The sequence below is a fragment of the Mesoplodon bidens genome, assembly GCF_964165515.1.
Source record: "Mesoplodon bidens genome assembly, chromosome: 14".
Lineage (NCBI taxonomy): Eukaryota > Metazoa > Chordata > Mammalia > Artiodactyla > Ziphiidae > Mesoplodon > Mesoplodon bidens.
Window position 1 is genome coordinate 64,004,804 of NC_138170.1, and position 26,402 is coordinate 64,031,205.

At 40.6% G+C, this 26,402-nt stretch overlaps 1 protein-coding gene across 1 annotated transcript in view; it reads left to right on the plus strand.

Annotated features, from left to right (window-relative positions):
- SRD5A2 (steroid 5 alpha-reductase 2) overlaps positions 1 to 25,897 on the plus strand; it is a gene marked incomplete at both ends in the record, with an annotated part of 53,585 nt that extends 27,688 nt beyond the window's left edge. The window contains 4 exons of the mRNA XM_081254972.1: positions 15,830 to 15,993; positions 20,213 to 20,314; positions 22,697 to 22,847; positions 25,831 to 25,897. Coding sequence (XP_081111098.1) covers positions 15,830 to 15,993; positions 20,213 to 20,314; positions 22,697 to 22,847; positions 25,831 to 25,897 — 484 coding nt within the window. The remainder of the gene's footprint in view (positions 1 to 15,829; positions 15,994 to 20,212; positions 20,315 to 22,696; positions 22,848 to 25,830) is intronic.
- Positions 25,898 to 26,402: the final 505 nt, after the last annotated feature.

The window sequence follows — 26,402 nt, forward strand, 5'->3', positions numbered from 1 at the left end:
AATCTTATTTGTTCTCCAGGACTCCTGGCTTTCCAGAGTCTTTTGCCTGTGCAGCTAGGCTGCATTTCCCAGTCGCTGTTGCAGTTGGGTGGCGCCAAAGGAATGAAAGTAGGAGTTATATGTGCTACTTCTAGTCCGCAGCCTGGCCCTTAAGAAAACCTTTACACAATCCTCCACGCTGTCTTTGTCTGTTGGCCAGAGGAGGAAGATGCACTGAAAGAGCCTGGATCCTCAATGATTATAGAGCAGAGCATCACCCCTGAACAGCATTGTGCTGTTCTTGACACAAGCAAGAAATGAGCTTTTATTACATGGAAACTCTCTGGAGTTGTTTATTATAGTAGCGAGCCTGTCTTGAATGAACATACTCTTTGGATGAGAAGTGATTGAGTACTGACTTTGCATTCAAACTTAGACAGTCTGGGGACTTTCCTCGTGATCCAGTGGCTAAGGCTCTGCGCTACAAATGCAGGGGGCCAGGGTTTGATCCCTGGTCAGAGAACTAGATTCCACATGCCGCAACTAAAGTTCTATTAAAATAAATAAATAATTAATTAAAAAGAATTACCAAAAAAAAACCCCCCAAAAACAACTTATAAGGTCCAGAAAGTAGAGGTTGGATGGATACATGATTTAATTTGGAAAATGACTACATGCACTATGTCCTGGGTTTTCAAAAGGCAAGGACTTTGCCTTTGGACTTGTTTTGAGGGCATTGTTGGCACTGACAGGGCCACATTGGGAGGCCGACAGCTATCTTTTAATAGGCTTTCTTTAGCCTTCTAAAACCCTTTCCCGCTAAGAACTTAAGCCACCCTCACACCCTCAAAGCTTCATAACCTATATAAATAGGAGGAGAAACAAATTGTTTAGCAATTATCCTGTGTCAGGCAATTTTTCTTACACCATCTTATTTAATTTTTATAAGAATCCAGTGAGGTAATAATGATTAACCTCCACTTACAGATGTTTATAATCAACTATGGTCATTATTCTTTTTGATACCCAGTTGGTCACAAATTTGGCCAGTGGAATTCCTTTCCAGTTGGCATCTATGTAATTTTGACAACTCCTGTCTCCCGTTTAATCTTCAATTGTTTCCTTATTTTCCAACACAAAGAAAATTTCTGACTCAACCTTGTACTTTTCCTGACTTTGATCTAGAATGAGCTACTTCTCCGTGGTGCCCTGCTTCCTTTAAGTAATGGTATTTACAAATGAAGACCCAGTTGCTTAGTGTGTTTTTGTTGCTGGTGTGCCATTTCTCCTAGATCTTTGAGTGGGCCAGTTTTAAAAGCCATGGATCCATACTGATATTTTCAATTCAAATTTAACATTACAACTTTTCATTTAATTTTATATTTGTGTCTTCTACACTGAAAATCTTAGTTCTTAGTTACATAGCATATTTCCTTTTTTTCTCTATCTGACAATATTCATAAAATAATTTATAAGCTACAATACCATTATTATTGGTAAAAATAGAATAAATTAAAATTTATTATATATTTGCCATTCTTTCCGTGCTTAGAATGAATATAGCCCACTAAGGCTATATGGTCAGAGCACTATGTTCAAATGTCACTTGAAATTATTCTTTTTTGTGTGTGTGTTACTGGTTTTATATACAATTGGGTTCATATCGATATTTTGGTTTGTTTTCAGTTTTACAATTTGCTTTCTTCACTTTTTGATATTTGATATCATTTTTTGTATTTAAAGGCATTTACATGGTCAAAAGTTCAAAACTATATGAAGAAGGTAAATTCAGCAATGTTTCACTTCATGTCAATCCCTTCCACTCTTTATCCCCTCCCATCCTTCTGCCCTTTATAGGTAAGTATCTTTTAAAATTACTTTCTCATTTATCCTTTTAGGGTTTTTTTTTGGGGGGGGAAGTAAGCAAATATGGTCACTTTGGTAAACATTCTGTCAATTCCTCAAAATGTTAACCATAAGACCCCAAAATTCCACTCCTAGGTATCTATCTGAGAAAAATGAAAACATACATACACATAAAACTTAGATGTGAATATTCATAGCAGCATTATCCATAGCAGTTAAAAAGTGGAAACAGGGAGGGACCTTCAAGATAGCGGAGGAGTAAGACATGGAGATCACCTTCCTCCCCACAAATAAATCAAAAATACATTTACATGTGGAACAACTCCTACAGAACACCTACTGAACAATGGCAGAAGACCTCAGACTTCCCAAAAGGCAAGAAACGTCCCATGTACCTGGGTAGGGCAAAAGAAAAAAGAAAAAACAGAGACAAAAGAATAGGGAAGGGACCTGCACCTCGGGGAGGGAGCTGTGAAGGAGGAAAAGTTTCCACACACTAGGAAGCCCCTTCACAGGCAGAGATGGGGGGTGGGTGGGTGGGGGAAGCTTTGGAGCCACAGAAGAGAGCACAACAACAGGGGTGCAGAGGGCAAAGCGGGGAGATTCCCGCACAGACGATCAGTGCCAACCAGCACTCACCAGCCCGAGAGGCTTGTCTGCTCACCCTTCGGGATGGGTGCAGGCTGGGAGCTGAGGCTTGGGCTTCGGAGATCAGACTCCAGGGAGAGGACTGGGGTTGGCTGTGTGAAGACAGCCTGAGGGGGCTAGTGCACCACAGCTAGCCAGGAGGGAGTCTGGACCTGCCAAAGAGGCAAGAGACCATGGTTTTGGGGTGCACGAGGAGAGAGGATTCCTTCTCCATGTGCCCACAGAAGGCAGAGCACTGCCTAAGCAAGCTCCAGAGATGGGCGTGAGCCGTGGCTATCAGCTTGGACCCCAGAGATGGGCATGAAATGCTAACGCTGCTGCTGCTGCCACCAAGAATCCTGTGTGCAAGCACAGGTCACTATCCACACCCCCCTGGAGCCCATGCAGCCCACCACTCCCAGGGTCCCATGATCTAGAGACAACTACCCTGGGAGAACACACGGCATGCCTCAGGCGGTTGCAATGTCATGCCAGCCTCTGATGCTGCAGGCTTGCCCCACATTCCAATTAAGACTACCATACCCCTCCCTCTCCATGGCCTGAGTGAGCAAGAGCACCATAATCAGCTGCTGCTTTAACCCCCTCCTGTCTGGGTGGGGAACAGATTCCTGAGGGAGACCTACACACAGAGGTGGGACCAAAACCAAAACTGAACACCAGGAGCTGTGCGAACAAAGAAGAGAAAGGGAAATTTCTCCGTGCAGCCTCAGGAGCAGGGATTAAATCCCCACAGTCAACTTGAGCCCTGCATCTGTGGAATACCTGAATAGACAAAGAATTGTCCCAAAATTGAGGTGGTGGACTTTGGGAGCAACTGCTACTGATTTGTTTCTGATTTTCATGCTTATCTTAGTTTACTCTTTTTTTTTTTTTGCTGTACGCGGGCCTCTCTCTGTTGTGGCCTCTCCCGTTGTGGAGCACAGGCTCCGGACGCACAGGCTCAGCAGCCATGGCTCACGAGCCCAGCCGCTCCGTGGCATGTGGGATCTTCCCAGACCGGGGCACGAACCCGTGTCCCCTGCATCGGCAGGCGGACTCTCAACCACTGCGCCACCAGGGAAGCCCTCTTAGTTTACTTTTTAGAACTTGTTATCATTGGTGGATTTGTTTATTGGTTTGGTTCCCATTTTTTTTAATTTAATTTTTTTATTTTAATAATTATTTAATTTTAATTTTATTTTTTTCCTTTTTTTTTTTTTTCTCCCTTTCCTCTGAGCCATGTGGCTGACAGAGTCTTGGTGCTCTGGCCTGGTGTCAGGCCTGAGCCTCCAAGGTGGGAGATCTGAGTTCAGGACATTGGACGACCAGAGACCTCCCAGTCCCATGTAATATCAATTGGCAAGCGCTCTCCCAGAGATCTCCACCTAAACACTAAGACCCGGCTTCGCCCAACAGCCAGCAAGCTCCAGTGCTGGATGCCCCATGCCAAACAACTAACAAGACAGAAACACAACCTCACCCATTAGCAGAGAGGCTTCCTAAAATCATACTAAGTTCACAGACATACCAAAACACACCACCGGATGTGGCCCTGCCCAACAGAAAGACAAGATCCAGCCCCACCCACCAGACCACAGGCACCAATCCCTTCCACCAGGAAGCCTACACAAGCCACTGAACTAACCTTACCCACTGGGGGTAGGCACAAAAAAACAGGAACTATGAACCTGCAGCCTGCAAAAAGGAGACCCCAAACAGTAAGTTAAAGAAAATGAGAAGACAGAGAAATATGCAGCAGATGAAGGAGCAAAATAAAAACCCACCAGAGCAAACAAATGAAGAGGAAATAGGCAGTCTACCTGAAAAACAATTCAGCATAATGATAGTAAAGATGATCCAAAATCTCGGAAACAGAATGGAGAAAATACAAGAAACATTTAACAAGGACCTAAAAGGACTAAAGAGCAAACAAACAATAATGAACAACAAAATAAATGAAATTAAAAATTATCTGAAAGGAATCAATAACAAAATAACTGAGGCAGAAGAATGGATAAGTGACCTTGAAGATAAAAGAGTGGAAATAACTACCATAGAGCAGAATAAAGAAAAAAGAATGAAAGTAATTTAGGAAGGTCTCAGAGACTTCTGGGACAACATTAAATGCAGCAACATTCGAATTATAGGGGTCCCAGAAGAAGAGGAAAAGAAAGGGTCTGAGAAAATATTGGAAGAGATTATACTTGAAAACTCCCCTAACATGGGAAAGGAAATAGTCAATCAAGTCCAGGAAGTTCAGAGACTCCCATACAGAATAAATTCAAGGAGAAACATGCCAAGACACATATTAATCAAACTATCAAAAATTAAATACAAAGAAAAAATACTAAAATCAGCAAGGGGAAAGCAACAAATAACATACAAAAGAACCCCATAAGATTAACAACTGATCTTTCAGCAGAAACTCTGCAAGCCAGAAGGGAGTGGCAGGACATATTTAAAGTGAGGAAAGGGAAAAACCTTCAACCAAGATTACCCAGCATGGATCTCATTCAGATTCAATGCAGAAATTAAAAACTTTACAGACAAGCAAAAGTTAAGAGAAATCACCACCACCAAACCTGTTTTACAACAAATGCTAAAGGAACTTCTCTAGGCACGAAACACAAGAGACATACAGAAGACATACAGAAACGAACCCAAAACAATTAAGAAAATGATAATAGGAACATATATATCGATCGATAGTTACCTTAAATATAAATGGATTAAATGCTCCTGCCAAGAGACATAGACTGGCTGAATGGATACAAAAACAAGACTGTATGTATGCTGTCTCTGTCTACAAGAGACCCACTTCAGACTTAGGGACACATACAGACTGAAAGTGAGGGGATGGAAAAAAGATATTCCATGCAAATGGAAATTTAAAAAAGCTGGAGTAGTAATTCTCATATCAGACAAAATAGACTTTAAAATAAAGAATGTTACAAGAAACAAGAAAGGACACTACATAATGATAAAGGGACCAATCCAAGAAGATATAACAACTGTAAACATTTATGTACCCAACATAGAGCACCTCAATACATAAGGCAAATGCTAACAGCCATAAAAGGCAAATCGACAGTAACACAATAATAGTAGGGAGCTTTAATACCCCACTTTTACCAATGAACAGATCATCCACAGTGAAAATACATAAGGAAACACAAGCTTTAAATGACACATTAGACAAGATGGACTTAATTGATATTTATAGGACATTCCACCCAAAAACAACAGAATACACTTTCTTCTCAGGTGCTTATGGAACATTCTCCAGGATAGGTCATGTCTAGGGTCACAAATCAAGCCTTGGTAAATTTAAGAAAATTGAAATCATATCAAGTATCTTTTCCGACCACAACGCTTTGACACTAGATATCAATTACAGGAAAACTGTAAAAACACACACACACACACACACACACACACACACACATGAAGCCTAAACAATACACTACTAAATAACTAAGAAATCACTGAAAAAATCAAAGAGGAAATCAAAAAATACCTAGAAACAAATGACAATGAAAGCACAATGGCCCAAAACCAATGGGATGTAGCAAAAGGAATTCTAAGTGGGAACTTTATAGCAATACAATCCTACCTCAAGGAACAAGAAACATCTCAAATAAACAACCTAATCTTACACCTAAAGAGATTAGAGAAGAAGAACAAAAAAAACCCAAAATAAGCAGAAGGAAAGAAATCATAAACATCAGATCAGAAATAAATGAAAAAGAAATGAAGGAAACAGTAACAAAGATCAATAAAACTAAAAGCTGGTTCTTTGAGAAGATAAACAAAATTGATAAACCATTGACCAGACTCATCAAAAAAAAAAAGAAGACTCAAATCAATAGAATTAGAAAGGAAAAAGGAGGAGTAACAACTGACACTGCAGAAATAAAAGGATCATGAGAGATGACTACAAGCAACTATATGCCAATAAAATGGAAAACCTGGAAAAAATGGACAAATTCTTAGAAAAGCACAACCTTCCAAGACTGAACCAGGAAGAAATACAAAATATAAACAGACCAATCACAAGCACTGAAATTGAAACTGTAATTAAAAATCTTTCAAAAAACAAAAGCCCAGGACGAGATGACTTTATGGGAGAATTCTATCAAACATTTAGAGAAGAGCTAACACCTATCCTTCTCAAACTCTTGCAAAATTAGCAGAGGGAGGAACACTCCCAAACTCATTCTACGAGGCCACCATCACCCTGATACCAAAACCAGACAAAGATGTCCCAAAAAGGGAAAGTACAGGCTAATATCACTGATGAACATAGATGCAACAATTCTCAACAAAATATTAGCAAACAGAATCCAACAGCATGTTAAAAGGATCATACACCATGATCAAGTGGGGTTTATCCCAGGAATGCAAGGATTCTCAGTATACACAAATCATCAATGTGATACACCATATTGACATATTGAAGGATAAAAACCATATGATAATCTCAATAGATGCAGAAAAAGTTTTCGACAAAATTCAACACCCATTTATGATAAAAACTCTCTAGAAAGTAGGCATAGGGGGAACATACCTCAACATCATAAAGGCCATATATGACAAACTCACAGCCAATGTCATTCTCAGCAGTGAAAAACTGAAACCATTTCCTCTAAGAACAGGAACAAGACAAGGTTGCGCACTCTCACTACTATTATTCAGCATAATTCTGGAAGTTTTAGCCACAGCAATCAGAGAAGAAAAAGAAATCAAAGGAATCCAAATCAGAAAAGAAGTAAAACTGGGCTTTCCTGGTGGCACAGTGGTTGAGAGTCCGCCTGCCGATGCAGGGGACATGGGTTCGTGCCCCGGTCCGGGAGGATCCCGCATGCCGCGGAGCGGCTAGGCCCATGAGCCATGGCCACTGAGCCTGCGCGTCTGGAACCTGTGCTCCACAATGCGAGAGGCCACAACAGTGAGAGGCCCACGTACCACAAAAAAAAAAAAAAAAAAAACCCAGAAAAGAAGTAAAACTGTCCCTGTTTGCAGATGACATGATACTATACATAGAGAATCCTAAAAATGCTACCAGATAACTACTTGAGCTAATCAATGAATTTGGTAAAGTAGCAGGATACAAAATTAATGCACAGAAATCTCTTGCATTCCTATACACTAATGACGAAAAATCTGAAAGAGAAATTAAGGAAAGATTCCCATTTATCATTGCAACAAAAAGAATAAAATACCTAGGAATAAACCTACCTAAGGAGACAAAAGACATGTGTGCAGAAAACTATAAGACACTGATGAAAGAAATTAAAAATGATACAAACTGATGGAGATATATACCATGTTCTTGGATTGGAAGAAGAATCAATATTTTGAAAATTACTACCCAAAGCAATCTACAGATACAATGCAATCCCTATCAAACTACCACTGGCATTTTTCACAGAAGTAGAACAAAGAATTTCACAATTCGTATGGAAACACAAAAGTCCCCAAATAGCCAAAGCAGTCTTGAGGGAAAAAAACGGAGCTGGAAGAATCAGGCTCCCTGACTTCAGAATATACTACAAAGCAACAGTATTCATGACAGTATGGTCCTGGCACAACAATAGAAATAGAGATCAATGGAACAGGATAGAAAGCCCAGAGATAAACCCATGCACATATGGTCACCTTATCTTTGATAAAGGAGGCAAGAATATACAATGGAGAAAAGACAGCCTCTTCAATAAGTGGTGCTGGGAAAAGTGGACAGCTACATGTAAAAGAATGAAATTAGAATGCTTCCTAACACCATAGACAAAAATAAACTCAAAATGGATTAAAGACCTTTAATGTAAGGCCAGACACTATAAAACTCTTAGAGGTAAACATAGGCATAACACTCTATGACATAAATGACAGCAAGATACTTTTTGACCCACCTCCTAGAGAAATGGAAATAAAAATAAACAAATGGGGCCTAATGAAACTTAAAAGCTTTTGCACAGCAAAGAAAACCATAAACAAGATGAAACGACAACGCTCAGAATGGGAGAAGATATTTCCAAATGGAGCAACTGACAGAGGATTAATCTCCAAAATATACAAGCAGCTCATGCAGCCTAATATCAAAAAAACAGACAACCGAATCCGAAAACGGGCAGAAGACCTAAAAAGTAATTTCTTCAAAGAAGATACACAGATTGCCAAGAAACACATGAAAGGATGCTCAACATCAGTAATCATTAGAGAAGTGCAAATCAAAACTACAATGAGGGGCTTCCCTGGTGGCGCATTGGTTGAGAGTCTGCCTGCCGATGCAGCAGACATGGGTTCGTGCCCCGGTCTGGGAAGATCCCACATGCTGCAGAGCGGCTGGGCCCGTGAGCCATGGCCGCTGAGCCTGCACGTCCGGAGCCTGTGCTATGCAACGGGAGAGGCCACAACAGTGAGAGGCCCTTGTACCACAAAAATAAAAACCCAAAAAATAAATAAGCCCAACTACAATGAGGTATCACCTCACAGCAGTCAGAATGGCCATCATCAAAAATTTCCACTACTAGGCATATACCCTGAGAAAACCATAATTCAAAAAGAGACATGTACCACAATGTTCACTGCAGCACTATTTACAATAGCCAGGACATGGAATCAATCTAAGTGTCCATTGACAAGTGAATGGATAAAGAAGATGTGACATATATATACAATGGAATATTACTCAACCATAAAAAGAAATGAAATTGAGTTATTTGTAGTGAGGTGGATGGACCTAGAGTGTGTCATACACAGTGAAGTAAGTCAGAAAGAGAAAACAAATACCGTATGCTAACACATATATATATGGAATCTAAAAAAAAAAAAGATTCTGATGAACTTAGGGTCAGGACAGGAATAAAGAAGCAGATGTAGAGAATGCACTTGAGGACACCGGGAGGGCTAAAGGTAAGCTGGGACAAAGTGAGAGAGTGGCATGGACATATATACACTACCAAATGTAAAATAGATATCTAGTGGGAAGCAGCTGCACAGCACAGGGAGATCAGCTCTGTGCTTTGTGACCACCTAGAGGGGTGGGATAGGGAGGGTAGGAGGGAGGTGCAAGAGGGAGGGGATATGGGGGTATATGTATACATATAGCTGATTCACTTTGTTATACAGCAGAAAGTAACACAACATTGTAAAGCAATTATACTCCGATAAAGATGTTAAAAAAAAAAAGTGGAAACAACCCAAATTTCTATCAGCTGACAAATGGGTAAACAAAATGTCATATATCCATACAATTAACTATTATTTGGCTATAAAAATGAAATTAAGTAGTGATACAACGTGGGTGACCCTTGAAAACATTATGCTAAATGAAAGAAGTCACAAAAGACCACATATTATATGATTCCATTTATATGAAATATTCAGAACAGGCTAATCCTTTCAGACAGATATTAGCAATAGATTGCTGGTTTCCAGGGGCTAGGGAGTGGGGGAAATTGGGATTGACTGCCACTAGGTATGGAGTCTCTTTTTGTGGTAATGAAGATGTTCTGGAATTAGATAGTGGTGATGGCTGCACACCTTTGTGAATATACTAAAAAACACTGAATTGTGCACTTTAAAAGGGTGAATTTTAGGTATGTTAATTTTATCTCAATAAAGCTTTTATAAAAATAAGCAAATATGTATATATATTCTTATTTCCCTTTCTTGTTATGAAAAGGTGGCAAATTTTAGATACTATTTTACAGCTTTCTTTTTTCACTAACAAATATGTCTTAGGGCTTGGATGAATCTCGAGAGAGATATCCTGAGTGAAGAAAACTGATTTCAAAGGTTACATATGTATGAGTCCATTTACATAATATTCTTGAAATGATAAAACTATGGAAAGGGATAACAGATTAGTGGTTACCAGGGGTTGGAAGAGGGTAGGCATACATCTGTGGCGATGAAAAGACAGTATGTAGAATCCTTGTGGTGATGGAGTAATAAGCAAATATACTGAAGCTTAAAAGTGTCATATACTATCTTAGTTTTTTACAGATGCATTCAAAAACTTGAATAATATGCATGATTTTCCATGAAAATATAAATTTTCCAGAATTTATTAGGATGCCCCAGAAGGCATAGATAATCTAAACAAACCGATTACCATGAGAGAAATAGAAATGTGATCAATAATATTAACAACTCCTCCTCCCAATAATACAGTCCAAGGTAGATTTCACAAAGGGCTTCTGCCAAATATTTAAATATGGGTAATTCTGGTGCTATTTATGTCATTCCAGAGCATGGTCAAAGAACAAATGCTTCCAGATTCTTTTTAAAGAGAGGAGTGTAACATTATTTGCAAATGCTGATAGACCTGGAAAATATACTGAAAAACTATTATAAATAATAAGGGAGTTCAGGATGTGGCTGGGAACAAAATTAATGTTAAAAAATCAAAGGCCTTCTTGTATATGTAAAACAATTACAGATGTAAATGGAAAATCCTATTTACAGTAACACAATTTAAAAAAGAATAAAACCTTTTTAAAACCCTTTTAAAAAACCCTTGGATTTAAACATTAAAAATATGCAAAATATATATGAAAAAACTGTAAAACCTACTGAGGGATGCACAAAAAAAGACCCAAATATGTGGAAAGGAACATCCTGTACCTGAATAGAAGAGTAATGTCAACAACAACCTAATAAAGATAATGTTTACAAAAACAACATATTTAATCAGCTTTTATTATTTATCCTGTTCTAAGCACTTTGAGTATATTAATTCACTTAATCTTTACAATGCTGTGAAATGAGCAGAGGAAGAAACAGACATAGTGAAGTTAAGTGACAGGGTCATCCATCTGGTAAGTGGAAGAGGCCCTACAATTTAACCTCTGGGCTCTACTGCCAGAATTTTCTCTTACTTAACCTAAAAAATGGAGATGTAACTCACGTATCATAAAATGCACCATGTTCAATGTACAATTCACTGGTTTTTAGTATATCCAAAATATTGTGCAATAATTACCACTATCTAATTCCAGAATATTTTCATCACCCCAAAAGGAAGTCCTGTACCTGGTAACAGTCACTCCCTGTTCCTTAATTCCCCATCTCCTGCCAACCTTCAATCTACTTTCTGTCTCTAAGGACTTGCCTATTCTGGATATTTCATATAAATGGAATCATAAAATATGTTGCTTTTGTGCTAGCTTCTTTCACCTAAGATACTGTTTTCAAGGTTCATCCATGTGGTTTATAGTTTAATAATATGCCATCAGTATGGATTTATAACATTTTTGTTTATTCATCAGTTGATGGACATTGTTTCTATTTTTTGGCTACTATGAATAATGCTGCTATGAACATTTGTGTACAAGTTATGTGTTAACATACATTTTCATTTATTTAGGGTAGGTACCTAGGAGTGGAAATTCTGGGTCATATGGTAACTCTGTTTAACTTTCTGAGGCACTGTCAGGCTGTTTTTTTTGAAGTGGCTACACCATTTTACATTCCCACCAACAATGTATAATAGTTCTAATTTCTCCTCACCAACACTTGTTCTTTTCTTTTTTGTTTAAATTGTAGCCCTCCTAGTTGCCTTAAAGTGGTATATCATTATGGTTTTGGTTGACATTTTCCTAATCTCTAAAGGTGTTGAGCATCCTTTCATGTGCTTATTGAACATTTGTTTATCTTTTTCGGAGTAATGTCTGTTCAAATCCGTTGCCCTTTTAATTGAGTTGTTTGTCTTTGTTGTTGTGTTGTAGTTCTTTATATATCTGGATATAAAAGTATAATCAGATATTGCTTTGGAAACATTTTCTCCCATTCTGTAGGTTGTCAATTTACTTTCTTAATAATGTTCTTTGCTGAACAAAAGCTCTTAATTTTGATGAAGCCCAATATATCTATTTTTTTCTCCTTAGCTTTTTTTGAATTTTATTTTATTTATTATTTTTTTTACACAGCAGGTTCTTATTAGTTATCTATTTTATCCATATTAGTATATATGTATCAATCCCAAACTTCCAATTCATCCCACACACACCCCCCACACACCCGTTTTCCCCATTGGTGTCCATACCTTTGTTCTCTGCATCTGTGTCTTTATTTCTGCCTTGCAAACGAGTTCAACTGTTGCACTTTTCTGGATTACACATATATGAGTTAGCATACGGTATTTGTTTTTCTCTTTCTGACTTACTTCACTCCGTATGACAGTCTCAGGTCCATCCATGTCTCTACAAATGACCCAATTTCGTTCCTGTTTACGGCTGAGTAATATTCCATTGTATATATTTACCACGTCTTCTTTATCTGTTTGTTGGTCGATGGGCATTTAGGTGGTTTCCATGACCTGGCTATTGAAAAGAGTGCTGCAATGAACATTGGGGTGCATGTGTCTTTTTGAATTATGGTTTTCTGTGGGTATATGCCAAGTAGTGGGATTGCTGGATCATATGTTAGTCCTATTTTTAGTTTTTTAAGGAACCTTCATACTGTTCTCCATAGTGGCTGTATCAATTTACATTCCCACCAACAGTGCAAGAGGGTTCCCTTTTCTCCACACCCTCTCTAGGATTGGGTGTTTTTAGATTTTCTGATGATGCCCATTCTAACTGGTGTGAGGTGATACCTCATAGTCATTTTGATTTGCATTTCTCTAATAATTAGTGACGTTGAGCAGCTTTTCGTATACCTCTTGCCATCTGTATGTCTTCTTTGGAGAAATGTCTATTTAGGTCTTCGGACCATGTTTGGATTGGGTTGTTTGTTTTTGTAATACTGAGCTGCATGAGCTGTTTATAGTCTTCCTTAGCTTTTGTTTTTTAACATCTTTATTGTAGTATAATTGCTTTACAATGGTGTGTTAGTTTCTGCTTTATAACAAAGTGAAGCAGTTATACATATACATATGTCCCCGTATCTCTTCCCTCTTGTGCCTCCCCCCACCTCCCTATCCCACCCCTCTAGGTGTTCACAAAGCATGGAGCTGATCTCCCTGTGCTATGTGGCTGCTTCCCACTAGCTATCTATTTTACATTTGGTAGTGTATATATGTTCACTTTGTCCCAGCTTACCCTTCCCCCTCCCCATATCCTCAAGTCCATTCTCTAGTACGTCTGTGTCTTTATTCCCATCTTGCCCCTAGGTTCTCCATGACCTTTTTTTTTTTTTTAGATTCCATATATGTGTGTTAGCATATGGTATTTCTTTCTTTCTTTCTGACCTACTTCACTCTGTATGGCAGACTCTAGGTCCATCCACCTCACTACAAATAACTCAATTTCATTTCTTTTTATGGCTGAGTAATATTCCATTGTACATATGTGCCACATCTTCTTTATCCACTTATCTGTCGATGGACACTTAGGTTGCTTCCATGTCCTGGCTATTGTAAATAGTGCTGCAGTGAACATTGTGGTACATGACTCTTTTTGAATTATGGTTTTCTCAGGGTATATGCCGAGTAGTGGGATTGCTGGGTCATATGGTAGTTCAATTTTTAATTCTTTAAGGAACCTCCATACTGTTCTCCATAGTGGCTTTAGCAATTTACATTCCCACCAACAGTGCAAGAGGGTTCCCTTTTGTCCACACCCAGTCCAGTATTTGTTGTTTATAGATTTTCTGATCATGCCCATTCTAACTGGTGTGAGGTGATACCTCATTGTAGTTTTGACTTGCATTTCTCTAATGATTAGTGATGTTGAGCATCCTTTCATGTGTTTGTTGGCAATCTGTATATCTTCTTTGGAGAAATGTCTGTTTAGGTCTTCTGCCCATTTTTGGATTGGGTTGTTTGTTTTTTTGATATTGAGCTGCATGAGCTGCTTGTAAAATTTGGAGATTAATCCTTTGTCAGTTGCTTCATTTCCATTCTGAGTGTTGTCTTTTGGTCTTGTTTATGGTTTCCTTTGCTGTGCAAAAGCTTTGAAGTTTCATTAGGTCGCATTTGTTTATTTATTTTTTATTTCCATTTCTCTAGGAGGTGGGTCAAAAAGGATCTTTCTGTGATTTATGTCATAGAATGTTCTGCCTATGTTTTCCTCTAAGAATTTGATAGTGTCTGGCCTTACATTTAGGTCTTTAATCCATTTTGAGTTTATTTTTGTGCGTGGTGTTAGAGAGTGTTCTAATTCCATTCTTTTACATGTAGCTGTCCAGTTTTCCCAGCACCACTTATTGAAGAGACTGTCTTTTCTCCATTGTATATTCTTGCCTCCTTTATCAAAAATAAGGCGACCATATGTGTGTGGGTTGGGAAAATTATCTTTGAGTAAGTAGAACACTATGGAAGGAACTCAAATATTCATCAAAGTAAAATACATAAGCACATGTGGTATATTCATACATGACAATAATATACAACAATGAAAATAAATGAACTATAGCCATCCACAACAACATGATTAAGTCTTAGAAACATAATGATGAGTTTCCTTTCATATGGAATTAAATATGAGCAAAATAAACTATATTTTTAGGGATGCATACAAATGAGGTAAAATTGTAAAGAAGCAAAAGGAAATGATTATTACAGGAATCAGAATGGTGGTTACCTCTGGGGTAATGGTGGTACTATGAACAGGAGGGACCCATAGGAGGCTTCCAGGTGATGGCAATATTCCATTTCTTGACTTGGGTTAGTGACTTTATGGGTGTTTATTTGATAGTAATTCATTAAACTATTCACATAGGTTTATGAACTTTCCTGTATGATGGTTATATTGCACCATAAAAGAAGAAAAATCAAAAACAGGACATAGTTTGCTGTCTAGTATTTAGCATTATATCTTGGGCAAATTTTAATTTTGACATTATATTTTTTAACGTCTTCCTAGATTCCTCTAGATTCATAGTTCCTAGCATTTAAAGGAATCTCTCACTTTTCTCAAGGGGTTCTGCAGCCCACTTTCTAGGGAATGCTACAATATCAGTAATGAAATCATATTAGAGAGACATATGGAAAGCCACATATGTCTGAACGACTCCTATCACAATTCCATTCCACTGCTACGTGGGATAAGCCTGGCTTTATCTTTCTTCCAGTATAATCTGGATTTCACTTCTGGATCCATGTAAAGCTGATCTCCAGTCCTGTGTTTATAGGATTGAATTTATTAACTTAATTTATAAGGATGAAATTTACCTTTCAAGGCTGTTGTGGCTTGAAATGCATGGTGGCTACTATGCATTTTAATGAAACAAGACAAATAATAGCCTAAATGATTGCTCTAGGACCAGATAATAATGTTCTTTCATTGCATACATTTAAGGGAAATGGTTTTTAAAAATGGGTTTGATGTGATTGCCTGTTGCTTCACCTCATTGATTGATTTTTTTTTTTTTTTAACAATGGATCCTGACCTTTCTCCTCCATATACCCTAGGACATTTGTTTACTCACTGCTCACTAGAGGGAGGCCGTTTCCAGTTGTATTCCTTTTCAGAGGCTTTGTCTTCTGCATGGGAAATGGACTCCTCCAAGGCTACTATCTGGTTTACTGTGCTGAATACCCTGCTGAGTGGTACACAGACATACGGTTTAGCTTGGGTAAGTGAATCTGACTGCTTCTCACCCATACCCCAGTTAACACCCCTTTCCACAGGCTAAATCACCATTACCTCTCCCTATCCTACTGCAATAACCTTCCAAGGATTCCATTCCCCCCACCCCCCACCCCACGACCACCTCCACCCTGGTCTTTTCTCTGTATAGCAGCGTGAGAGATCTTTGAAAAACATTGTGTCATTACGCATCTCAAAACCCTCCAATGCATTTCTGTTACTCTCAGGATAAAATACAAATTTCTTACCACTGCCTATGAAACCGAAATGTTCTTGGTCCTGCCCCATTTGCTGACTTCATTACCTATCTCCATCCATCTCACTGCGCTGTAGCCTCAGTGGCTTTCCTGCTGGACCTGGAATACTCAAGTTTGTCCTGCTCCAGAGCTGTCGTACAGACTACAGCCTCTGTGTAGAATGCTCAGTCCCTGTATACTCGGGGAGCTTGCTCCCTCCCTTTATTTAGGTCTCTATTAATTCACACCTCCTCAGAGAGACTTTTCCTGACCACCTATCCAGAATAGTAGAAAACACTGATCATTGAATTTTTTTCATTATCTGCAAGAGGAACTAAAGTTCTTTACTAAAGTAAAGGTTCAACTGTTTGTACATTCTTTTGGCTCAAAGGAAAAAGGCAGAGGTTATCCTTAATCCCTCTCTTTACATCACATATCACGTTCTCTCCATCAGCTTAGTACAGCTGCCTCTAGTTCTAAAACTTGTGCCGACTGAGCTCAGCTCTCCATGACTGCACTAACTTCATCCTGGTCTGAGCCAGGATGACCTCTTGACTGGACTGCCATGGTGACCTTCAAGCTAAATGTCCTACTGCCAGTCCTGACCTTCAGTAGCTCCTTCTCCACACAGAGGTCAGAGGGAACATTTGAACACACGAATGGCCAGAGGATTAGTTGTACGAATGCTGATACATGCACCCAATGGAGTATTCTGGAGCCACAAAAGCAACCAAACAAAGCAAAACAAAAGCAAGAAATGTCTCTGTGCTCATTTGGAGACATCTCTAGAACATGTGGTTAAATAAAGTGTGCACAGTGTGTGTAGTGTGCTGCTTTTTGTGTAAAAAATTGAAGGAGGAACTATTGGATTGATAAAAAAGAAACTGTTTTTAAAAAGGTTATCTGTAGAGTTTGGGGAAAAGAGAATGGGATGGTGGGCAGAAATTTTCTTTTAATACAGTTTTGTCCTTTGAGTCATGAAACTTCATAACTTAATTAAAAATCCAAATGAAAGTTGCTCAACACTGAGAAGAGATAAATAAATGTACCTAACTGTATAATTATTAAACTGATCCCATAACCACACAAGAAAATGATTTATGCCAGTTTACAGGAAATACAAAGAATAAAATAAGTTAGATGCCACCATGAGGAAGTAAGCCAGTCTTATCTAGAAAGGGGGGCTTTCTGAGGGACCACTGTCTGGTCTTTTTAAGAAGTCAGTGTCCTGAAAAAAAAAAAAAAGACAGGGGTCTGGGCTAGATGAAAATGTCCTTAAAGGATGTAATGACCAGATGTCAGGTGTGGTCCTATATTGGACTTTGGTTTACACGAACCAGCTAGAAGTGGTATTCTGGGGACATTTGAGAAAATTGGAATATGCCTAGATGTTACATAAGATGAAGATCTGGAAGGACATGCACCAAAGTGTTTAATGGTGGTAGTTCCTGGGTGGTAGGAACGAAGTGTCTTGGTTTTCTTATTTCTGCTAATTAGCATTTCATCTTCCACAAAACATATATACTTCTTTTATAATGATAATAAACTGACATCAGATCCTATTCTCCCCAGCTTAAAACCTGCCATCGGCTTCCTGTTGCAGTTAAAAATCCACACTCCTCACCATATCCTGTAGAGCTTGATGGGATTTTGAAAGTTCCATCCTCTTCTCATCTCCTCATTACCACCACCCCCCGCCCCCCACCATCTATCTTAAAGCATTAACTGTAGCACCTTCCTTCTGTTTCTTAGACATGCTAAACCTATACTAGCCTCAGGACCTTTGCTTCTGTTAGTCCCTCTACCAGAATGCTCTTCCTCAGATCTTTGTATTCTCATTATTCAAATCATAGGACAGATGCCAGATCTTCAGAAAAGCTTTCCCTATTGACCTCATCTAAAGTAGAGACACTTCCTCCCCACCCCAATTCACTCTTTATCTCCTTATCCTACTTTGATTTTCTGCTTTGTAGTGATATTATGTGATTTAAAATTTTTCATTATTTTAATTCATTTCTGTGTTTCTCCACTGAAATGTAAGCTCTATGAGAACAGACACCTTGACTGTTTTTCTCACTACTATGTCCCTGGCGTTTAGGACAGTGCTTGGTACATAGTAAGACCTCAACACATGTTATCTGAATAAATTAATGAAAGAATCAACACATGAATGAGTCTCATACCATCCTTGTAAGATAGGTACTGTTAGAATCTACATTTTACAGATAAGAACACTGAGGCTGAGAGAGGTTAAGTGACTTGTCCAAGGACACACAGACATCGAATCTAAGGTGCCTGCTTTTCCACTGTTGTGCATGCTATCTCCCCTCCCTTTCCCACCCCCTTGTCCTCCCTCCACTGGTGTCTCTTCCCAGGTTTCCTTTCTTCCAGGCTAATAATCTTTTGACAAGACGACATTAACAATCATTGTTTCATATCATAGCAAATGAGGTGAGAGTAGATGTGACTGTTTTGAATTCAGCTGTTCTTGCTTTTTGCCTGATGTTTGTTCTTTTAAATTTATTTTATTATATTTTTAGTTTTGGCTGCGTTGGGTCTTTTTTGCTGCGTGTGTGCTTTCTCTAGTTGCGGCAAACGGGGGCTACTCTTTGTTGCGGTGCATGGGCTTCTCATTGTGGTGGCTTCTCTTGTTGCAGAGCACGGGCTCTAGGTGTGCAGGCTTCAGTAGTTGCAGCATGTGGGCTCAGTAGTTGCAGCGCATGGGCTCTGGGGCACACAGACTTCAGTAGTTGTGGTGAGCGGGCTCAGTAGTTGTGGCTTGCAGGCTTAGTTGCTCCACAGCATGTTGGATCTTCCCGGACCAGGGATCGAACCCATGTCCCCTGCACTAGCAGGCAGATTCTTAACCACTGCACCACCAGGGAAGTCCCCTGCCTGATGTATTTTGATCAGCACAAATACACTTGGCTGAGAGCTGGGGTTGGGCGTCTATGTGGCACAGTGAGTGATTCTGGGCCCACTGGGATGTAATACATAGCATCCCTGACCCGAGCTCATCTCAGACCAGGGCCCTTTCTGTACCTGTGAATGGGGAAGGGGAGTGTGTGTGTGAACTGGCCATGGTGGAAACCAGTTTGCTAGGTGCCAAGCTCTCCGATTACTTCCATGAACGTGGGTATATCAATCAGTAGTGCTCTCAGCAATAAGTCACAGAAACCCAACTCATAGTGACTTAAATAATTAAGAATTTATATTTCTTACATAACAAGATTGTCCAAAGGTAGGTGGCTTCTGCATTCCTCCAGCTGCTTGCTGGTGTCATTAAGACCCCAGGCACTTTCTGCTCCACTGTTGTGAGAATATTTACTTCTAGTCCTCATCACAGTCACTTCATGGTTGCAAGACATTTCCTGTAGCTCAAGGCATCGCATCTGGCAACAAAGGAAGAGGGAGGCCATAGAGGCACTGGTCCCATTTAGCCCCCTTTATCAGAAAAGCAAAAGATTTCCAAGGAAACCTCCAGAAGACTTCCCTTTACATCCTCTTGGCAGAACTAGGCCACAAGACCGTCTCTCAGCCTCTGTAGTGGGGGTGGCAAAGGAGAAGGGATTAGAGTTGGCTGTTGAGTTTGCCGACCATGGTTTGATTATCTGTGAATGGGCCGAAAGCTTGCTATTTATTCATTCATTTATTTGTTTATTTACTTATTTAAGTATTGCATGATGGTAGGGCCTCCCTCTCTCCTTTCCCACTTGTCTCTATCACGTGACACTGTGCATTTTCAGCCCTTTGGTTTATGAAAGAGCACAGCCCCTTCATTCAAGTTTAGGACCAGGGTTAGTTGCCCCCTCCCCCACTTTTTTGCCTTAGTTTCATTCTTAAAATTCGAAGTCAAATGCCCTTCCCTTCATTTTTAGAAAAACAACAGCAACAACAAAAACTTTAGATTGTGAGAAAAACACCAAAAACAGGATATATTTTTAACTTCTCCCTCTCTTCTTTGCCAAGGTGTCTTCTTATTTATTTTGGGAATGGGAATCAACATTCACAGTGACTATATATTGCGCCAGCTCAGGAAGCCTGGAGAAATCATCTATAGGATTCCACAAGGTAATGTCTCCCCTGCCCTCCAGATTCCCACTCCTCCTTGAGAGCCTGTCTCAGGAATTACACTATGAGTAACAAAGGGACAGGGGGCAGAGAGGGCCCAGATGACACAATATATCCCAATATGTCCCTGACTTCTCCTCCACATCCCATCCTACCCCACAGCACATTTGCAGTCCTCATCTGAACCTGGAAGTTCAAGAGAAGAGCCCCCAGGAAGGTTCCTGATCACAATACCCTGCAGGTAGGGGGAGGGAGGGGTTTGGGGTAGGGTGAAAGTAGGCTGCCTCTTAGTTGCAGTAGGTAAGATTATTATGTGCTGTACTGGGGTTCTCCAGAGAAATAGAACCAATAGAATATAGATTTAGACATTGATAAATAAAGGGATTTATTATGAGGAATTGGCTCACATGACTATGGAGGCTGAGAAATCCCATGATCTTCCATCTACAGGGTGGAGCCCGCAGAGAGTAGGCAGTGTAATTTCCAGTCTGAGTCCCAAGGCCTGAGAACTGGGAGAGCTTCCGTGTAAGTTCCAGTCTGAATGCAGGAGAAGACCAATGTCCCAGCTCAAAAACAGAGAGTGAATTCTCCCTTACCCTGTTTTTTGTTCTATTCAGGCCTCCAGTGGATTGGATAACCATCAGCCCTGGGGAGGACAATCTGCTTTACTCAGTCTGTTGATTCAAATGTTAATCTTATCCAGAAACACCCTCACGGGCACACCCAGAAATAACGGTCAACCAAATATCTGGGCACCCCATGGCCAGTCAACTTGACACAAAAAATTAATCATATGTACAGAGTGTCGATCCTTCCTAGGTTAGCAAATGAAGCCTAATCATGCATGACCAACAAATGTGTCCTCTTCAGTAAGTCTCACTAGACTTACCTAGTGAGTAGTCAGGGGGTAGTATTTGTTTATTTCCTGCCACTCGTATGTTCTAAAAGGTGTAGAGAACCATATTTACTTGATCAAAAATTAGGATGGGAAGTCTAACAAGTACAAGTGCATTTTCAGAGATAAAGGTGCAGAATATTTGAAGTCCTAACTGTTCCCAAGTAACCAAGGTGTGAGGTTGACAAGTATAAGCAGGTGGGAGTGAATTCGTCCAAGTCACCCTTCAACATTTTTAGGTGGGTATTTGTGTAGGTCAATGGCTCTCACCCTTTTTGATGTAAATACAACTCTTTATTTACATTTAAAAATTACTGAATTATGACGTGATGTTAGCACAGGCTAATATCCACTGATTAAAAAAAATAATGACAAAGCTACTTTGAATTCGGTAACACTTAAATGAATTTGAATGTTGCTAACATCCTTTCGGTACCTACATCAAACAAAAATAATACTGTAGGTTGAGATACACCATTTGCTCTATTCACAGACTATTTATAGACCCTTTGCGGTAGGCCAGTGTTAACTCCTGGGGAGTTACAGGTCAGGAACTGCTGATGCAATATCATCCTTCAGGAAGATAGCTTTAAGGGGCTTTGATTTTTTAAGTCTTCATTCAGTAACTAGACAAATAGAGAAGAGCAGAGAAAGCTCTTAAAAGTGAAATTGCCAAGGTTAGTCTTCAACTATTAAGTTATGTTAGATAATGACTTAAAAACAAAATATTCTTTGTATAAGTATGGAAAGAAAAAATTGTTTGGGGTGAAACTTGCCCAGTTTAGTGTGGGGCAGAAATATTGAGTGTGGATATATTTCCTAACATTATAAATGTGTTGATTTCTAGATACAGTTTTGAGGTCAGAAATAGAGGTTGGGTAGAAAAGGAAATCTTTAAAATCAATAGAAACAGACTTCACCAGCCTCCAGTAGGTCAAAACCCTTGCAGCTCCCACTCTGTACTTTAAACTCGAACGGAGTGTACTGCTTTGCAGAGGTGGGAGGGCAAATGCCAAAGGAGAATCTGACTAATTCTCACATCAGTTCAGGTTTTTATTGTTTTCACGTGGTGTGTTGTTTTAACTTGTGTGTGGTGGACGTGCTGTGTGGGTGTCCAGGGAAGGAGTGAGAAGGTGAGTGGTAGCTGGAAATGTTACTTAATAGAACGAAACCATCCCCAACCTCCTGCACTGCATCCTTGTCCTGTCCAGAGCCAGTAGTCCAGCAGTTGTTGGAGATTTAGATGGAGCCCATCCAGCAGTCGGGGCCACTCCTCACAATTCCAGGATATTCTGAGGGCTACAGGATGCTGATGCTGTTTTCCCTTCTCCCCAAGAGGATTCCACCAAACTCCCATTACTCTGAAGGCAGTCTCCAGCCCCACATTCATCCTAGGTTCCCTTATGTATTTTGGAACAAAACACAGGGGTTTTAATGCGGCAATGATCTAGCACTGATGGTTGACTTGTTGATTCTTCTGCACGCAGGTGGCTTGTTCACGTACGTTTCTGGAGCCAATTTCCTTGGCGAGATCATTGAATGGATCGGCTATGCCCTGGCCACTTGGTCCCTCCCAGCACTTGCATTTGCATTTTTCTCACTTTGTTTCCTTGGGCTGCGAGCTTTTCACCACCACAGGTAAACTTTTCAATCAAGGTGGCAGCATCCACATAGCTTTCTTCTCCAAATAGGCTTTTATTAACACACGGAGTCAGATATAGACACCGAAGAGATTTTTTTTTTTTTACAAGGTAAGGTTGATACAATTATCCAGACGGATAAATTCTGACTGTTTGGATTTTCACTGAAGTTAAAATTTAGCTGGATGACTGTAACAGTAACAATTTTTTTTCTTCCTATGAGCAAAAACAAACCCAGGTAGACAGGAGCACCAAAGTGACTTGGGAAGCCACATGCCTCCTTGTTGAAGAAGGCTTCCCAGAGAGAAGCACTCAGTGTCCACATGAGTTAGTTGACCCAGGCTCTGTGCCCTCCTATCAGGCTTATCTGGCAATGGCTGCTGTTCGGCAGTGGACAACAGGTAAGAGGAGGTACAAGACGTAGATTCCATTTCCGTGCTTCGACTCACTTCCGCCACATCTCTTCAAGTGTGTTCCATAGGTGGGAGCCCAGGTTGCACTTTCCAAAGCTTCACAGGTAATTCTGAGGTACAGCCAGGATGGATAACCACTGGGGAAAAGTACTAGCCCTGTACCTAGTGTGCCTACTATTTTTAATTCTGGGTTTGGTGCTAACTGTTCAGGTAATCACAGAGCCCTGGAAACTCTAGGATTATTTTCTTGGAATCTGTGTAATACCAGGGCTTATTTTGGTACTCTCCTCCTTCCTCTACCTCCACCCTCCATAAATCATTACCAAGGTCATTGCTGGCTTCCTGGGAAGATAGGGTCAACAATTATGTACTTGTGTGGTGCAGTTTCAGGACTGTGCCATCTGTTGGGGAATGCTGGGAATTGCAGGGGTTTAGACCCATTCCCCTGTAGGTCTAGCCTAAAGCTTTACTAACTCCTCCCTCCCTCCCAATCCCTGAGCCTGGGATGGGGTAGGGACAAAAGAGTTAAGGAAAAGTATCACTGGAAGGGAAAGGGTTACATACTAAGTTGCTATCAGGCTGTAAAGGCAAATGTCAGATCCCTTCACTGAAATGGGGCTGGAGGAAAGAGAAAGCCTGTGGTTACTGGTAACAGAGGGGATGGATGCCCAAAGAGAGAATGGACTTGGAACCAGGACCCTGAAGGAACCCCTTATACTCCTGCATAGGTGTTTTAGTCCCGCTAATGATTAATTTCACAGTTTTGAAGGTTTAATTAAGAATGTGTTCTTTTCCTTGGAGTGGAATTTATGCAGAGACCTGTGAGAAATGAATGAAACAGCAACTCCTCATGACCTATTCTTCCCCCCTCCTCTGCTTGGTGGGGAAGGGCGCCAGAGGGTCCCCAGCCTGGAAGGGGGTCAGTGTAATAGTTCTCCCCCATTCAGGTAGGCCTGTTGCCCACCAGAGTCAGAGGGGCGGGGGAGAGGACAGGGCATCAGCCAGCAGTTGGAGGGGCCCTGAGAAGGGTGGCCTGCGCTGGGCTTGGTCAGGGGAGGGATAGCAATCCCACCAGAGGGTTCAAGCTAGTACAACAGCAGAATCCAAACTGAGGCCCTGTCCTATTATGTCAGCCTGCTTCAGAGGGAAGGGCGGAGGGCATCTTTTCATAGGGCTCACTGGGGTTTGTGGGAGGCAGCTCAGCAGACCTCAAATCACAGCATGGAAAACGAGCCACCTCCTGTAACATATTAATACTATTTGTCCCTCAGTTCAAACTATGGGACTTGCACAGAGTGTATCATCTTAATTATAACTTGAGAGCTGCCAGCTTCAACTGGGTAAGAGAACAGCCTGGTCACTTAAAGGGAAAGCCTTTTTACAAGATGTATTAGTCTCCCTGGGCTGCCGAAACAGATGACCACAAACCGAGTGGCTTAAAGAACAGAAATTTATTCTCTCACAGTTCTGAAGGCAGAAGTCTGAAATCAAGGTGTGGGCAGGGCCAGGCTCTCTCTGAAGGCTCAAGGGAAGAATCCTTCCTTGTCTCTTCCTAGCTTCTGGCAGTGGCCGGCAGTTTTTGGTGTTCATGGCTTATAGCGGCGTCACTCTAATCCCTGCCTCTGTCTTCACGTGGCCTTCTCCCATGTGTGTGTGTCTCTGTGTCCCTTCTTCCCCTTCTCATGAGGACACCAGTCATATTGAATTAAGGGCCCACCCTGCTCCAGTATGACCTCATCTTAATAAATTATATTTGCGGTGACTCTATTTCCAAAATAAGGTCACATTCTCAGGAACTGGGGGTTAGAACTTCAGCATATATTTGGGGGGAACACAATTCAACCCATAATACAAGGTGACATTTTCTTGGCGTTCCCAGGCCTCATGAAGGGATATTTTTCCTGGGAACATGACCAGTTCTCTAGGGTTAACGTTGCCCATGCTCTTTGGGGTCTCTGGTTCCCTGTATTTCTCAGTTGAATCTACTGAGTACTTCTTTCTGGCTATGATGTATTTTTTATTGGGTAAACTATACGTAACATGAAATTTACCATTTTAACAATTTTAAGTGTATAATCCAGTGGCATCAGGTACACTCATCATATTGTGCAGCCACCACTGCTGTCCTCTGGCTATTACTTTTTTTTTTTTTTTTTTTTTTTGCAGTATGCGGGCCTCTCACTGTTGTGGCCTCTCCCGTTGCGGAGCACAGGCTCTGGATGCGCAGGCTCAGCAGCCATGGCTCACGGGCCCAGCCGCTCCGCGGCACGTGGGATCCTCCCGGACCGGGGCACGAACCCATGTCCCCTGCATCGGCAGGCGGACTCCCAACCACTGTGCCACCAGGGAAGCCCTGGCTATTACTTTTTATTTCTCAACATGAGAAGCTTCAACATCTACAAGAGATAGGATGCAGGAGGGAGGAAGAAGATAGATAGATGGCTATCTGAAAGAGTCAGGCCCTGAACAACTGCAGGTTGATTTGTAACAGGGATTCCAAACAGATCAAACCTCAGTCGTTGACCACTGCTTGGTTGTATTTATAATTATTCCTCTCTTGTCTTTTAGATTCTACCTCAAGATGTTTGAGGACTACCCCAAGTCTCGGAAAGCCCTCATTCCAGTCATCTTTTAAAGAAACCAAATAAAAAGGGAACAAAGCTCCCACAATCCTGTTGAAAACCATCAAGCTGCTGAACCTATAACTTTTTAAAGTCCCATCGTGTATATGTAATAGTAGGCCTCTGGTGTTCTGGCAGCTGGCCTGAGGATTCTGCATGGGCCCCCTTAGTGTTTCCTCCCATCCTCCCTGTCCTGATCTCCTACTGAAGCTTCAACAAGGCCCTTTCTTTTTAACGCAAAGACATCTACTTAGCTATTCCTCCTAGAAAGTGCAAGGTTCCCTATGTATTTTTTTCTTTGAAAGACCCAAGTACAGGTGGCTTTATACCTGCTCTGTATCAGTGTAAGACAGCTCGGTAGTTGAGAAAATTTTGAGTTGAGGGCAGCAGTGCTTATAGAATTTATTAAAGGTGCACATTTGACACGTATACAGATCCGCAGCAATTTAAATTCTGAAGCTTCACGGACCCAGAGCAATTTTTCTTCCAAATGAAAACCCACTCAATGTGGGTTTTACT